The sequence below is a fragment of the Crinia signifera genome, chromosome 5, assembly GCF_055691185.1.
Source record: "Crinia signifera chromosome 5, ASM5569118v1, whole genome shotgun sequence".
Taxonomy (NCBI): Eukaryota; Metazoa; Chordata; class Amphibia; order Anura; family Myobatrachidae; genus Crinia; species Crinia signifera.
In genome coordinates, this window is record NC_139221.1 from 127,472,932 (window position 1) to 127,488,783 (window position 15,852).

General features: G+C 45.4%; 1 protein-coding gene across 1 annotated transcript in view; it reads left to right on the forward strand.

Moving 5' to 3' along the window:
* The window catches only part of IRF4 (interferon regulatory factor 4), a 36,790-nt gene that overhangs the window by 1,840 nt on the left and 19,098 nt on the right, over positions 1–15,852 (forward strand). Inside the window, exons 2-3 of the mRNA XM_083186277.1 lie at positions 9,942–10,128; positions 13,360–13,454. Coding sequence (XP_083042403.1) covers positions 9,942–10,128; positions 13,360–13,454 — 282 coding nt within the window. The remainder of the gene's footprint in view (positions 1–9,941; positions 10,129–13,359; positions 13,455–15,852) is intronic.

A 15,852-nucleotide genomic window follows, 5' to 3' on the forward strand; every position in this document is an offset into this window, starting at 1 on the left:
GACATTAGTAGCACTGCCTATACAAATATGCCCACACCAGTTGCCAACAGAAGAAGCACTGCCTATACACGTGCCCACACCAGTTGCTGACATTAGTAGCGCTGCCTATACATAACGCCCACACCAGTTGCCGACAGTAGTAGTGATGCCTATACATAACGCCTACACCAGTTGCAGACACTAGTAGCACTGCTTATACACATGCTCACACCAGTTGCCGACAGTAGAATCGCTGCCTATACACGTGCTCACACCAGTTGCCAACATTAGTAGTGCTGCCTATACACATGCTCACACCAGTTGCCCACAGTAGTATCGCTGTCTATACACGTGCCCACACCAGTTGCCGACATTAGTAGCACTGCCAACACATGTGCCCACACCAGTTGCCGACATTAGTAGCGCTGCCTTTACAAGTACCCACACCAGTTGCTGACATTAGTAGCACTACCTATACACATGCCCACATCAGTTGCCGACATAGTACACTCACACTTTAGTATCCTGGCAGCTCATCCTCTCCTGTGTCCACTGTCTTCAGTCTTGCTCCCTCATAGCCCCTCCCCTTCTGCTCCGTGTAGCCCTGCCGCTCCGCTCATGTAGCCACGCCCCTTTCCGTACTGCTGACCAGGCACTGACCTGAAGTTTAGGAGCCTGGAGGGAGCTCTGTGCCTCCAGCGCTGCTGCGTGCCCTGCAGTGTGACAGGCGCAGCAGCAGCCAGCAGCCACAAGAGACAGCAGGGGATGCACAGCATCCTCTGCTTAGCAGGTAGCGCCGGCCCTGCATATAAACACTATTTATTTTAATTTGTTTTTCCCTAAATTACTGAATAAGAAGCTTTTGGCTTGGGGGTGCCCTGAAAAACTTTCCGATACACAATGGTCATACCCCCAAATACAATTACCCCCCCCCCCACATGCGAACGCTACTCGGAGTTGGCTGTCCTATGCCGAATAGGGCAGCTTAAAAATAGGCAGGTGTATGAATTGAGTGAGTCCTATGTATCAATTGTTGGGAACAGTTATAGGCCCTTATTCTGATCTGTGCGGCCGGAGCCGCATACGTTGCTCCGGCCGCACAAACCAATCCCCGCCTACAAGACGGATCGCCACGGCCGTCCGTACGCGGACGGCTGGCGATCCGCATGAAAAATGGTGGGGCGTACGCCTCCACCATGGTGGGAGCTGCCCCCTGCATTCGATGGTCGACGACCATCGAAGGCAGGGCCGCACGCTCCACCAGCTCACGCAAGCTGAGACCACACGGACACTTGTCCGTGTGAAAGCTTGTTTGGGGGCGGAGAGCTGACATCCGGCGATGTCAGCTTTCCGCCCCCATCACTGGCGTCATAGCCTCATTACCATGCATACGCCCCGCGTTTGCATGGGAACGCCCATGAAACGCTGGGCGTATACATAGGTAAATGAGGCTATCAAGCCCCTCACGCCCCTATACGCCCCCTTTGCGGCGTATAATTTTTGTGTGCGGCGATTTCGCCTGCACATGCGCAGAGTGACCTCTGCGCATGTGCAGAGTGAAAACATCGGCGGTACGGCCGCACGCGGGCCGTACCGCACAGATTAGAATAAGGGCCATAGTGTGTTTATCTAATGACAGAGATAAATTATACTAAGCATATAATCAGGCGAAACAGATCTTAGTGATAATAATACAAATTTTTATTTATGAATCAAAAGACCACAGCTTCTATAATGCTGCTCCCAAAAGAATTGTATTTTAACTACCTAATCGTTCCATGAACTGGTTCTTTGATTATACTGTAGATATATTTTGTGTGTATGTCTTTAATTGAATAATTATATACTCTTTATTTAATAAACTTTTAATTAGATCAACACAGTGTGCTCTCATTGTTTAAATGTTTATCTAATGAAAGAATAATAACTAATAGTTATATTCATGTTTTATTGCATTGTAAAAATGAGCACATACAGTGCTATATAACTCACTATATATGACATTGATGGAGCCATCAAAATCCCCCTAAAACACATGTTACAGTATATCTTTATTGTAGAAGAAAAAATATATAATTTTTTCCCCCTCCCACACATACTGATTTAGAGCGGATTGTCCTTGCTACGAGAAGTTTTTGGTGAGTCATTTACCAGCAGAGTTGTCTTCATTTCTAAGTACTCTAAGCATTTGGCTTTATATTGAATTACTGCCGGCAGTTCGATTATCAGATGCAAAGGAGACTGCAATGTGCTGATTCTTCCTGTGTGCCGTGTCTTTTTGTCACTTCAAATTGGAATATCGTTTATATGATATAGTTAATATCATGTTAAATTAAGTAATTTAACATGATATTAGCTATGCAGACATATCAGAGCTTGGCAGATTTGCAGGAGGCAATTAACATCTGTCAAATGACAGAACAACATAACGGTAATGTCAGCTCCAGCGGCTGTGTGCTGCTGAATGGAACTACACTTTAATTGTTCGGTACTTGTGTAGTTTCACGGCGCCACTTACGTAGGTAGCGTAGTGTACCTTTCAGAATCGGGTGATTAGCGTAGCGAAGTGTTCCCGTGGTAGTCGCATGAGCGTTCCTGTACTGTTGTTAGTCAGTTCCATAGACTATGCGGCCGCATCCCTGTCAGATGTAGCATAGTCAGTCAGCTGTTATAGTGAGCGGTACGCAGTTAGCGTAGCTAATAGATTGAGCGGTATGCAGTTAGCGTAGTCAGTCAGCTGTTGGAGACTGTTAGAGACGATATGTGAGACGTATTGGAGTCATGGCTGCTGAGAAGCTGACCTTATTTAATCTGCCCCAGACTGAGGAGCATGCTGTGGCATTTTTGCAGAGGCAGTAATTCCTGCCTGACACACAGACCTGCCCCAATGGACACCCTATGAGTGTCAGGGAGCGGATGTGGCGCTGCCATATCCATAGCTGCAGGAAGAAGGTCAGTGTCAGGGCTGCACAGTGGTTAAGAGGGTGCCATCTGATGTTTGTGACATTGATCAGATTCATCTTCTGCTGGGCAGAAGAGCTGACGAGCATCCACATCTGAGAGCGACACCTGGGCATCTCGCATAAGACAACTATACAGTATAACATGTCCTGTCGCAGCCTCACCGGCGTATTGAAGGGCCAGGCACCAATGTGGAAGTGGACAAGAACCTGTTCACCAAGCGCAAGAACCATGTTGGGCGCGTGCTGCCTCAGCAGTGGATCTTCAGGGGCATCTCCAAGGAGACCAGATAGTGCTTCATAACGGCAGTTGAGAGGCATGATGCCAACACCCTCATGGCTGCCATCGAGAGGCACGTGCTCCCGGGGACCTCAATTTATTCTGACTGCTGGAGGGCCTACAACACGCAGCAGTTGGAGCAGGCTGGGTACCACCACGCCAGGGTCAACCACACCAGAACCAGAACATAGAAAGGTTGTGGGGTGCCTGCAAGTGGCACAATAAGTGCCAAAGGGGAACAGCGCGCCATCAGCTGGACTTATATCTCAAGGAGTTCATCTGGAGGAAGACAGTTGGCGGCGAAGACTCTATCCTGCGCATCCTGCACGTGCTTACCCTGCTTCCCCAGGCAGAAAAAGATGACACCGCAGAGGCAGAGACAACTGCGTCGACGTCGGCTGCTGTTTCCGCCAGTGACTTTTTATCTTTTTTTGTGTGTTCTTCATTGTTCTTATTAATTGTATTGTTATTGAATAATTTATTCTTCATTATTCTTCTTAATCTTATTTAAATTACAGTTAACAGTTAACACATGTCGTCATTACTGTCTCAGGTGTATGATATGTCAGGTGTGAATGTGTTCCTGAAACACCCCCACTATCCATGGCAGCCCGAAGTGTGACGAGCGGATGCGGTACGCGTCATCCCGACCTTTTCATAACCCCACTATCCACATCGGCGTGGAGTTGACTTTATATAGAGGCAGCCATTGGCCAACGTCAGCAGCCTATGAGCGCTGCTGCCGGCGCTCTCACCGCTCACAGGATACAGCCAAGCAACATGCAGGATCACCGGTGGAAGAAGGACGTCATTGCGTCAGACCAAGCTAGCCACGCCCAATATATATTTTATAAATATGTACTTTTTTATAGATATATTCTTTTTTGATATATATATATATATATATATATATGTTTTTCTTCGGACTAAATTTAGTGATAAATATTTAAACATATGTTTTTGTTGTGGGGCGGCAACTTTAAAATTATATGTATTTGTGTGATTTCTCTGTATATTAAACTTGTTTGCTTGCCAGAACCATTTAGTATGTTAATTATGATATCGATTACACCTGGCAAGGAAAAATGGTATATATATCCAATACTTACCTGGGATAACCACACCCCCTGACGAAGTCCGTTCCAGTGACGAAACGCGTTGGGCGTGGCTTGCTTGGTCTGACGCAGTGATGTCCTTCTTCCACTTTCCACTGGTGATCCTGCATGTTGCTTGGCTGTATCCTGTGAGCGGTGAGAGCGCTGAGTTTGTGGTCCATCTGGTCGGCGGCTGAGCTGGGTCTCCCCCGGTGCATCTGCAGCTGATTCCATGCTATGATCATTGATTTACGTGGCTGGCAAGCATTTTATCTCTAACCCTCATGTATGTGAGCATTATTATACGTAAAAAAAGTGTTTTATACATTTGCCTCATTGGTGCGTCTCTCTCTTGCTTTTTGAAAGTACTTTCCCTCGGATCTGTGGTAGTATCTGCTGAAAGAGACTGCACAAGTGGTGGACATAATTGTGGATTTTATTTCCGTGCATTAAGGACTTTGCGCTGGGTATATTTCTTCTCTCTCTCTCTGTCTCTCTGTCTCTTTCTCTCTCTGTCTCTCTCTCTCTCTCTCTCTCTCTCTCTCTCTCTCTCTCTCTCTCTCCCCCTTGGAGTTCAGCTGCCCCAGTGCCATTCGATTTCTACAATATGTTCTTGCTTGGCAAGACTATTTTTCTTTTTGATTTCCACTAAACTTGAATGCGCATCGGGATTATATATATATGATATATATATTTGCTGCAAAAAGCATTCAATTTCGATTCAATTTTGCATCTATAAGCAAATGTAATAGAAAAATAGTGCATATCTCACAGTTTGTGCCACCTATTAGATTCGCCTATGGCTAAATGTACTCCTCTCCTATTTACCAACGTTCAGTAAGAGTCTTATTCTACCATAAGAACCTATGGAATTTGTATCTGGTATAGAAAGAAATACTGGCATTATACAGTATACTTGTCAAGGAACAAGAACAATTATGTAAATCCTGGGTTCGATTCCTACCATGTGCAGATTTTGTTTATTCTCTTTGTGCTTGCATGGGTTTCCTCTAGACAGTGTCAGACTGGGAGCGGAAGGGCCCACGGGGGGGGGGCATATGACATCAGATGCGGTGGGGATCCGGCATCTAACATCACAACGCGGGCAGGTCTGCGGCATGCCCACCCACAGCTCCTCATCATCCTCTCAGCCTGCAACTGCCGCCAGGCAGTCAGTAGCGGATAAGTCAGATCAGGTCAGTCACCTGGTGGCTGCAAGAAGCTTTTGTTATCGCTGCTAGGCAGTCATCAGCTATTGACTAACCCAGTGGTGATAACAAATGCATCTTGCAGTTGCTGGGTCAGGCCCTGCCCACCTAAAGCAGTGACCAGGGTTAAAAAGTCACCAAGGCCTACCGGTGAAGTCGTCCCCAGTACCCCATCGGGCCAGTCTGAGGCTACCTCTGAGTATTCCAGTTTCCTGCCACCGTTAAAAAATATCTGGTAGGTTTATTGGCTCCCAGCAAAAATTAACCGTAGTATGTAAGTGTGTATTTGTACTGTATATGAGAGGACTAGCATTGGGCAAATGGTACTTATCTGCCATCAAATTCTATGTAACTTTTAACAGATATACAGTAGCTAACTTTAAATTGACATATACACAGCATACTGTATGCCATTGAAATAAATGCCATAGGAATGTTAAAGCCCGAGATCGGCGACAGTGCGGAATGCAAACCCAACTCAAACGTTTTTTTGAAGGGGCAATCATTTAACGGCAAAACCATGCCTTGAAAGTTATTACCCCTTTAAAAAAACGTCAGAGTTTGTCAGGCATCCCGCACTGTTGCTAAACTCAGGGGGCATTAAATTCCGCTCAATCAGTGGATTCATTAACCATTGTAAGTTGGGGTTATATATTGCATTGTATAAAAACAATAACTGACATAATGTATATATGTAACAGAGTGTGAGGCTGGGATGGGGTAGGGAAGTTAAAAGTGGAAGAGAGAGTAGAGACTAAGACAGGGAGAGGAAATTTGGGTCAGGATTAGAGAGACCACTGAAGTATATATATTTATCATGTAAAACAGTTAAAACTTCTGTTAGTTTCTCACCAAGATCCACAAATCCCACACTGTATGAAACTGTTCAGCTTGTATTCATCCAGTAAACTACTAGACATGAAAAATAAACCTTTATCTCATTATTGGATTTAATGCAGTGCAATAACCCCTTACATTAGCAAGAACCACTGCTGTTTTGCCAGTTGTTTACATGTTCTGCAAAGCTCTAACCATTCCTCCCAACTGTCCCAATTGTCGCAGTTAAGTCCTGTGTTTTGGGTCTGTCCCTCCCACAGGTAGCAGTGTCCAATGGGTTCAGAGCAGCTGGGAGTCCCCCTATCCCTAGCACAGCATCTATTTAATAGAAACAGATGGACAAGGGCCATGTCAGCAGCTCCCAGAGTCAGAGGTGGAACTACCATTGGTGCAGCAGGTGCAGTGCTCTGGGGCCCCTGAGGACTAAGGGGCCCTCTGCTGCCCCTGTCACACTCTGCCTCCACCTTCCTCTCCTTGTCACCCTCTGCCTCTCACTGCCATGTTGCATATTGTGAACTTGGGTTGAGGTGGAGGCAGATTTGAACCTAGGCCCACCACCCACAAACTCCGCCACAGAGCAGTAGAAGTCCGGCAGTAGTATTCCGGGCCCAGGTGCTTTCCAGGGGACGTGGCCTAATAAAGGTATATGTGGCTATACACTCTTAAGGTGCATACGCACTGAGCGCTTTTTCCCCCCGCCAGCAATTTTTACGGGGAAGACGGTTTTTCATAGCAGAGCGCTAATATGGTAATACCAGCAGATGTGCGGCGGTGGCTGGCGATGATGCGGGAACGTGAATCAGCGGTCATCACTCATCACTGGCCATGTACACAATCAGTGGCGTAAGTTCATCCAAGTTGCCCGGAGGCAAGATAAGTATTGGTGCCCCCCCCAAATAGCTCAATCAGTAAGGTGTCTGTCTCCAGTAAGGTCATGGGTCTAATACAGGGTGGGTGTGATACTTGCAAAAATGATTTTAGAAGGAGGAGTCAGCCACATTAGCAATATCAACTGCTTTCAATAAACTGATTCAAACTTGATGGGGAGGAGAGGTGCCCCCTTGGGAGCAGGAGCCCGGCGGCAGATGACTCCATTGCCTCCCAGAGTTCTGCCTCTGTACACAATGTCATACTTCAAAACTGCATACAAAAAGGGGTTTAGTAACCTGCGCTCTTTAATGTGAAGTGTTGGTTAAATGCATGATGTATAAATGCACTTTTATGTAAATGAATAATGCAATGATAGATACTGCAATGTTAGGTGAAAAAATTACTTTATTCAAAAATTATGGTGCGGGGGTCAGGTTGCGGGGGTAGTGCAGATGGGAGCGGCACTGCTGGGCTCTGCCGGGTGGGGCTGGATGGGGCTGGTATGGTGGGGGGAGATGGGGTTAAGTCTGCAAAAAGTTACAGTCTCGGTCGGAATGGTGCAGGTTTCAAGTGGCGAGGGAGGCTGGCGTCCCGACACACCCGCGGTACACTCTTACCTGACTTCCAGGTCCCTCGATGTACTTACTGTACTTCAAAACTGAGCTGCTTTTAGCTCAAAATAGCCCAGTGTGTATGGGCCTTTAAAAAATGCAGAAAAAAATCAGCACTTTAAGCACCTCCCTGGAAACACTGCAGTCCAGCAAAGGGTTGAGAAAAGCTGCTGCAGCTACTGTTGCCAAGTAACTGGGACCCCACTGGGCCCCTCCTTCAGAAACGGGCCTTGATAATTAGTGTCCCCCTCTCGGGGCCACTGGACATACTCACTAGACCACAGTCCACACCCCCTTCTGCCAAGGCTATGTTCTGACTTACCCAACATCAATGTGGGGTTCTCCAAGGTGATACCCGGGTAACATCCATGTAAAAAAAATATATATTTGCCAGGGCTATGGTATTTCATATGGCAGATTATTCCTTCTTCACTGCTCCTGTTTAGCTTTGGGTTTTTCTTATATCTGACTGTAACCTATGTTTCTAGAAGTATTACACTACTAAACCCTTGCTCTATTCATTGGGGAAATGGTCATCTGTCAGACCACACTAAGGTCGACAGTCATTAGGTCGACCCCGGAAGGTCGACTGGCCCCAAGGTCGACAGGGTTAAAGGTCGACATGGGCCAATGTCGACATGGGTTTAGGTCGACAGTCATTAGGTCGACATGAGTTTTTCACTGTTTTTTGAGCCGACATGCGGTATTTCATGCCCTACATCCACTAGGGCGTGGTGGGAGAATAAAATAGTGCCCGAAGCATCGCGAGCGAAGCGAGGGGCTGCGGTTAAACTCCAACTGTGCCCATGTCGACTGTGAAAAACTCATGTCGACCTAATGACTGTCAACCTAAACCCATATTGACCTTGGCCCATGTCGACCTTAAGTCATGTCGACCTAGACCCATGTCAACCTTTAACCCTGTCGACCTTAAACATAGAATTTGACGGCAGATAAGAACCACTTGGCCCATCTAGTCTGCCCCTTTTTTTAAATATGTTACCTCAAACCATATTTGATCCTTATTTTATTGTAAGGATATCAATATGCTTATCCCAAGCATGTTTAAATTGTACTACTGTATTTGCGTCTACCACCTCTGATGGTAGGCTATTCCACTTATCTACTACTCTTTCTGTGAAAAAAATTCTTCCTCACATCTCCCCTGAATCTTCCTCCCTCTAGTTTCAGTGCATGTCCTCGTGTTCTGCTGCTCCTCTTCCTGTGAAGAATGTCTCCCACCTGTACCTTGTTAAAACCCTTGATATATTTGAAAGTTTCTATCATGTCCCCCCTTTCCCTTCTCTGCTCTAAAGTATAAATATTAAGATCTTTTAGACTTTCCTGGTACGTTTTGTGATGTAGGCCATGCACCATTTTAGTTGCTCTTCTCTGTACAGTCTCTAATGTATTTATATCCTTCTGGAGATATGGCCTCTAGAACTGAACACAATACTCTTGGGGCCAGTCGACCTTCCGGGGTCGACCTAATGACTGTAGACCTAAGTCTGGTCTGACAGATGTACCGATTCCATTCATTGGTTATCTGCTTCTCTTGCTTGTATCCAAAATTTTAACTGGGCAGGAATAGAAATCACATAGCCCTGACAAATACATGGCTCTTGTTTCTTTTTACTTGGGTGTAACCCGCGTACCACCCCGGAGAACCCCTTTCTCACAATGCCACAGACCCAGATGTCTCCTCGGACGACTCCTTTCACATATAAGCAGTGTCTGCCCTGGCATTCAGTGCAGAGTCATTTTAAGAGAATACATCTGCCATCTGCTGCTTATGATGCCGTCTGTAACAGAGCTGGAAATAAATGGAAAAAACTCTGATTGATTGCATGGTTGCGGACCCGGGGCTGTCTATCCGGTTCTGTTCCTTTCAAACATACAGTAAGCAGGACCTGGGTTGACTCAGCGTGCCCTGGCAAATTCCCAGATTTTGGCTCAGTCTGAAAGGGGTTTTATTGCATGTTTTGTTGTACAGTTTATTATAATTGCTCTGTATTTATTGTTGTCTTTGTGTTACATAATTTGAGCCTTTTTTATTGCAAATGCCTCCTGAGATCACATTGCACATTTATCACACTCCTCAGGCTTGGGCACTTTTTAAAGGCAAATACAGAGAAGGCTTGGACAAACCAGACCCTCCCACATGGAAGACAAGACTTCGCTGTGCTTTAAACAAGAGTAACGACTTTGAAGAACTAGTAGAGAGGAGTCAGCTGGATATATCAGACCCATATAAGGTGTACAAAATCATCCCCGAAGGTTCAAAGAAAGGTAGAGTATCCTTCCTCCAATACAGTATGTACCGCTTTCATACCTGGTCATATAACACTCATAGTAAAGAGACATTGGGCAGGATGCACTAGTTTTTGTGGGTACGCCCAGGAAACGGTGGTCATTTGCATGCAAAGCCCCCTCCCCCTGTGCGAGCACCACAGCGACTATGCAAGTAGCCAAAGGTGCATGCACAGAAGTCCTGCATATGTGAATATGTGCTTGCCCAGGACAGAAACTTCGATCCCCGGTGCGAACACGCCTGAGACAGAATCAACCAGAATCAGACCTACAGTATAGTTCATTCATTTCTGCTCACATTCCCCAGCAGTTACAGTAAATCTCCTAATGTATTTTTCTAGATGATTCCTGGGGCGTGTGCAGTTGGTAGACCCCCTGGCACTTGCGGCTCTGCTTGGGCAGTGGTGAATATTCACAGAGACAGAGGGAAAAGGGGACAGGCCAACAGCTCATAGAGTCTTGGCCATACCAATCTCTCCCCCACATTGATGGAATACAGGGGCATGGATCACGATTGCCTTGCACCCTTTCAGTGAGGCCATGTCCCTTTTCTGGGGAGGGGGTTGCGATAACGCACGTGGGAGTCCCTCTTCCTCTTTTAGGAATGTTGGATGGTATGTTATAGCACACACCTGCAAAGGTCCATGTATCCATGTATCACACTGTAGCAAGCTTGGATTTGGCCTACACAAGATGTTTCATGTTCCACAGCTGAGTACCTCTATGAGCTCATTAGTATTTTAGCTGGCAGTTAGCCAGCTATGTACCTTATCCATCTTCATCTGATTCATTTTATATTCCAGTTTCAATACACATAAATAACGTGATTATTGTTATCACTCAGTTTGAAGACAAATGATACCATACTGCATGTATTAGTCTTTAGTCTTTAGTCTGAGGTAATGGCCGATGATTTTAGTCTGAAATGTCAGATTTTTCCACAACATTTTAGCCAACTAATGTAATAGCATCCAATGTCCATTAAAAGTCGGAAGCTTTCAACTCCGAATAAGAGCTGCTGGTGAAAGTCGGATCCAGATGTGTTCCCCATTTTAAACGTACAACTCTTCCGATGTAATGGGGGCCGAATTAGAAGGTCGGACACTAAATAGCTCTATAGAGTCAGACACAATTAGAGAGCTGGTTCATTTGGGTGCATTCTATTCAGCAATGTTCAAAATCAATTCCAAGAACACAATGACAGCACATTTGCAGCATACTGTATAAACATTTGTAAAATTATTTTTAACACAAACAATGCAAATTTGCAATTATTTCTGGCAGAATAGATTATGTACTGTACATGTCATTTTAGTTTCTTCCTTGTCAAATGCATCTTATTCTTGATGTGCCAAATTATACATGCAGGGGGTGGGCGGCTGAGTCCGTGGGGCGGGCAGCAGGGTCCCTCTGCGGCGCTGGTCAGTGGGTCAGACGGTTGGGAACTGAGTGAATAGAGCTATTTGCTGTGCGGCGGCCCGGGAAGCACTGCTGAATTTGCAAACACTGGCCGGACGCTGATTGGCTTTTTGTGCCACCAGCTTCCTCTACAGGGATCACCTGGATTTATTCCCAGATGGCCTACATTTCCTCCCTTGTCCCTTGCACTTGCTACTCCTGTGTCACCTAGACTTGCTCCAGGACAATTCCTTTGTCACCAGTCAATTCCTTCAGAAGGTGATTTATATTGCTGGCCATCCGGGAGCCAGTGCCCTATGCCACTGCTTCTGTCCTATTGTTGCACCGCATTAGCTACCCAATATAGTCCAGCTGGTAGGTCTGACTGGCACTCCATTAACACCACCTGCTGCTAACAAAAATGGTGGTGAGATAAAGCAGGTTCATTCAAAAGGGGAACAGTGTCCTGGGTGGTGGTGGTTGCGGGTGCTGAGGCGGTGGCACATGGGGCATAGACTCCACAGGAGTGAGGATGGTGATGGTGTCATCCTCCTTCTCCTGTTCTCCTATGAAACTAGCCATGCAAGTGGAAGGCCCATAAAGCTGGTGACAGCAACTGAGAATGACCTGCAAAGGATAGAAAAATAAAATAATAAACACTTGCAATGCATCATACATACATTTGGAACACCTACCAATGCTACCAAGTGTTTAAAAGATACAAACTGACTAATTAAAAATGTTAACACAAAAACACATCAGCATGGATTATTTGATTGGGGGCCCTTTTAAATTAAACTTTAAATCAGTTTAATAAATTAAAGGTAAGATGAAGCCAAAAATGTATTTATGTGGTTGTGCCCAAATGTATCAATTTTATGGTCACCAGTCTTATGTATGTTATGTCTGTCTTTTGCCACCACACCTTCGGTGGAGCAATATGCTAACGAATATCTGCTGTGGTAACAAAAAACGAAACAAAACACATTGGGGCAGATGTACAATGTGGAGAAGCGGGCAAACGTTGTAGGCAGATGTATTAACCCCCCAAAGCCGATAAGGAGAGCTGTTATACCCAGCATGAACGGCTCTCCTTATCGGCTCCCCCGCTGCCCCGCACATGCACACTCGCAGACACCCCCCCTTCCCAGGCCGGCTTTCTGGGCATGCACGAGATGTGCCAGATGTATCACGTTTCAAAAAGTTATAAAGTGGAGATTGGTAAACAGTCAGCCACTCAGATCCTAAATGTCATTTTTCAAACCCAGCCTGTAACATGACTGATAGGAGCTGATTGGCTGGCTCTCCATTTTATCACTTTTTGAAGCTTGATACATCTGGCCCTATAACACCTACTACCTATCAAAGGACAACATGGAAGACTGGGGTTTATTTAGGGTGTGTGATGCTTCAATAAATGTTACTTTTGGCTGCCAATGGATGACTCTCTCACACTGTGCAGCTGTTACACAGAAAAAAATATGCATTATGGTTCGTCTTACAAAATTCATATGCTTCCTGCTCTAAATACCGCAGGAAGGTGAAACCAATTTGCAGTTGGAGAGTTAAAGATGCACGCCATTACAAGCTGGCCATTCTAGTGCAACTTTTTTCCAGGACTAAAATTGTCTGTCATAACATCCCTCCCTATGTATTTGCTGGTACTTAGGCTTTCATGCCTTATCTAAAAGTAGACTGTCCCATCAGATTACCCAGAATAGAAAAATACTGTATATTAAGGATATCATTTTGTCCACCATGATTGTGCATAATATTGTTTTGTTAATACATTTGCTATCTTAATTATTGCAGGAATAAAACAGGTTGGCTCAGAAGATAACCAGCTAATAGTGAACCATCCGTTTGCTGTACCACAAGCTTACACTTCTTTACAGCCGCACTCTCAGGTAGATTACACAGAGATTGCCTATAAATCCTACCATTATGATTAATTTATACAGTATGTTGGATCATTATTCTATATGGTAGTGCCAAGCGCAATGCACAGTTTGCTCACCACTGTCAACCAAACCGTACTGTGAATATAATTGGCAGACAATTGTAGGCTCACTAGACATATTCAAATGAAGGGCCTGTCAATGTGGAAGTTTAAAAACTAGGGGGCTAATTTGCCAACCCGATTTCTGGCCCATGGTGGCATTATGCGCATGATGTTTCCTGTGATCACAGCGCAAAAGGAGGGTCGTGGGTGGTTGCCGTTTTCTGGGAGTGGCCAGGCCAAGGACTGCACGAGGTGCAGTATGCTTGGCCTCGCAATCCAGGTTGTGACAGACAGCCCGAGTAAGGTTAGACTAACTCAGGCTACAGTAGCAGAAGTGGACGGTGAATGATGTTTGTGATGTTCCTCTAAACTGCAATCGTATTGCAGATTAATGTGATTACAAATGCAAAAGGGGTGGCATGCACCTCCTCCTTCAATTGCATTGCTTAAGGATTGCATATGATATATGCTGCAAGCTGATTATTATAAGCAATCTATGCTGAATCACGCCGTAGGTTTGTTACAGCAGAGACCATTTGTCCTTGCTTGTATAGAGGATTAGCAGTATGTTTAGTAACTTTGCTCCTACAACACAATCAGCTGCTTAAAGTGTCCACACACATTAAGATTTTTAAAACGATATGGCAGTATCTGACCAATTGGAACGAACAATCATTCTAAACTTTTATTTCTGTTGGAGTGCGCCGAAGAGGGGGCAGGTGCTGACGTCATGTGACATCAACCACCCAGCCCGAGCAGACATTAGACCCGCCAGCATTTCCAGGGGAATGCCAGCATTTTCTTGGGGATGCCCATAAAATGCTGGGAATTCCCCTGCTCCAGGCCGCTGTCCGTCACTGCCTGCCCCTTTCCTCCAATACCCATGCGCACAACTGGTTGAGTGTGACCAATTGTTTAAAAACTTACCATGTGTGTGCATGATGACGATCTAATGCGGTTGCCCACGGGTCATTTATCGAGCCTGCTGATCCCTTCAGCAGGCGGAAAGATAAATGACCCATCATGCAGGATCATGGCTACATCGTTCCATGTGTAGGTATAATCAACGATATGGCCATGTCCTGGCATGGGCATCTCCCCCGCACCTGCCAGTCGTGGAGGTGACTGCATAGGTGCAGCGGCGGGATGCGGTGTGCAGAGAGGCAGACCCCTAACATCCCTGATCATGATAAGGTATGTTCTGGATTTCAAAGTAAAATTGGCTAGCTATCGGACTGGATGCGGTATCTATTCGTGTGTGGGCACCTTTATTTGAAACATAGATCTACAGACCCATCAAATACAGTACCAAGCCCACTGTTTGCTGGCCTCTCAGTCAGCACTGGATTGGTAGCTACTGTACAATAAAAAAGTACAGTATGGCAATGATTGTAACACTTAAAGAATGTTTTTATAAATCCATTAGAAAGTATAGATAGTGTCTATGACATTAATTCTGCTTTATATATATTTATAGTGCCTATTTGGGGTAATACCTCTGGTTGGCCCAAAACAGAAAAAAAAAAAAAACTAATCTCCAACAACGCCAACAAAAAAACATATGATATATTCTACCATACCAAGTAACGGTGCCCATCACATTACACTGCCAGGGGAGCACATCATATTATATATGCTGTATATCCCTTCACATTACATCCGTAGTATAGAAACAAAGAGGCTGATTATATGGCACCAATATGGTTCCTAATAAAAATCAATCATATAAAGATACCCATCATGTTATATCGTATAGATTTGTGGATCACATTATACCAACATATTACAGTATATTGTTAAAAATCCCAATACATACTTACCTACCCTCCTGAAATGGCTGGGAGGGTCCCGAAAATTGGGTCCCCTCCTAGCTTCCTGAAGGATTTGGCAAGCCTCCCGCATTTAGTGGGGCCCCCGCATCAGCCCCCACACCTCCTTTCTCTGCTGGTCATATACCGGCATTCACGGCTCTTTGGGGAGGTGGCGGGGCTAAAATGATTATTAAGAACCACCCCCCTTCCTGAAGAGCCACAAATAAGGGCATATACAGGAATGGAGGTGGTGCTTGATGATGACAAGCTCCGTCCCCAGAAAAGCTGCAGAAAGTCTCCCCTCCGGGCTTCTCCCAGAGAGGAGACACTTACGGTAGGCAGGTATGTCCCAATAACATGATGAATTCATTCTGACAGCTTCTGGGGTAATATGGGACAGCAGACAATGAGGGAGAAGTGTGTAAAAGCTCTTTATGCTCATTTTGGTGGAGCCAGAGACTGAGCTTGCAGGCAATGCTTACCCTCCAGAGT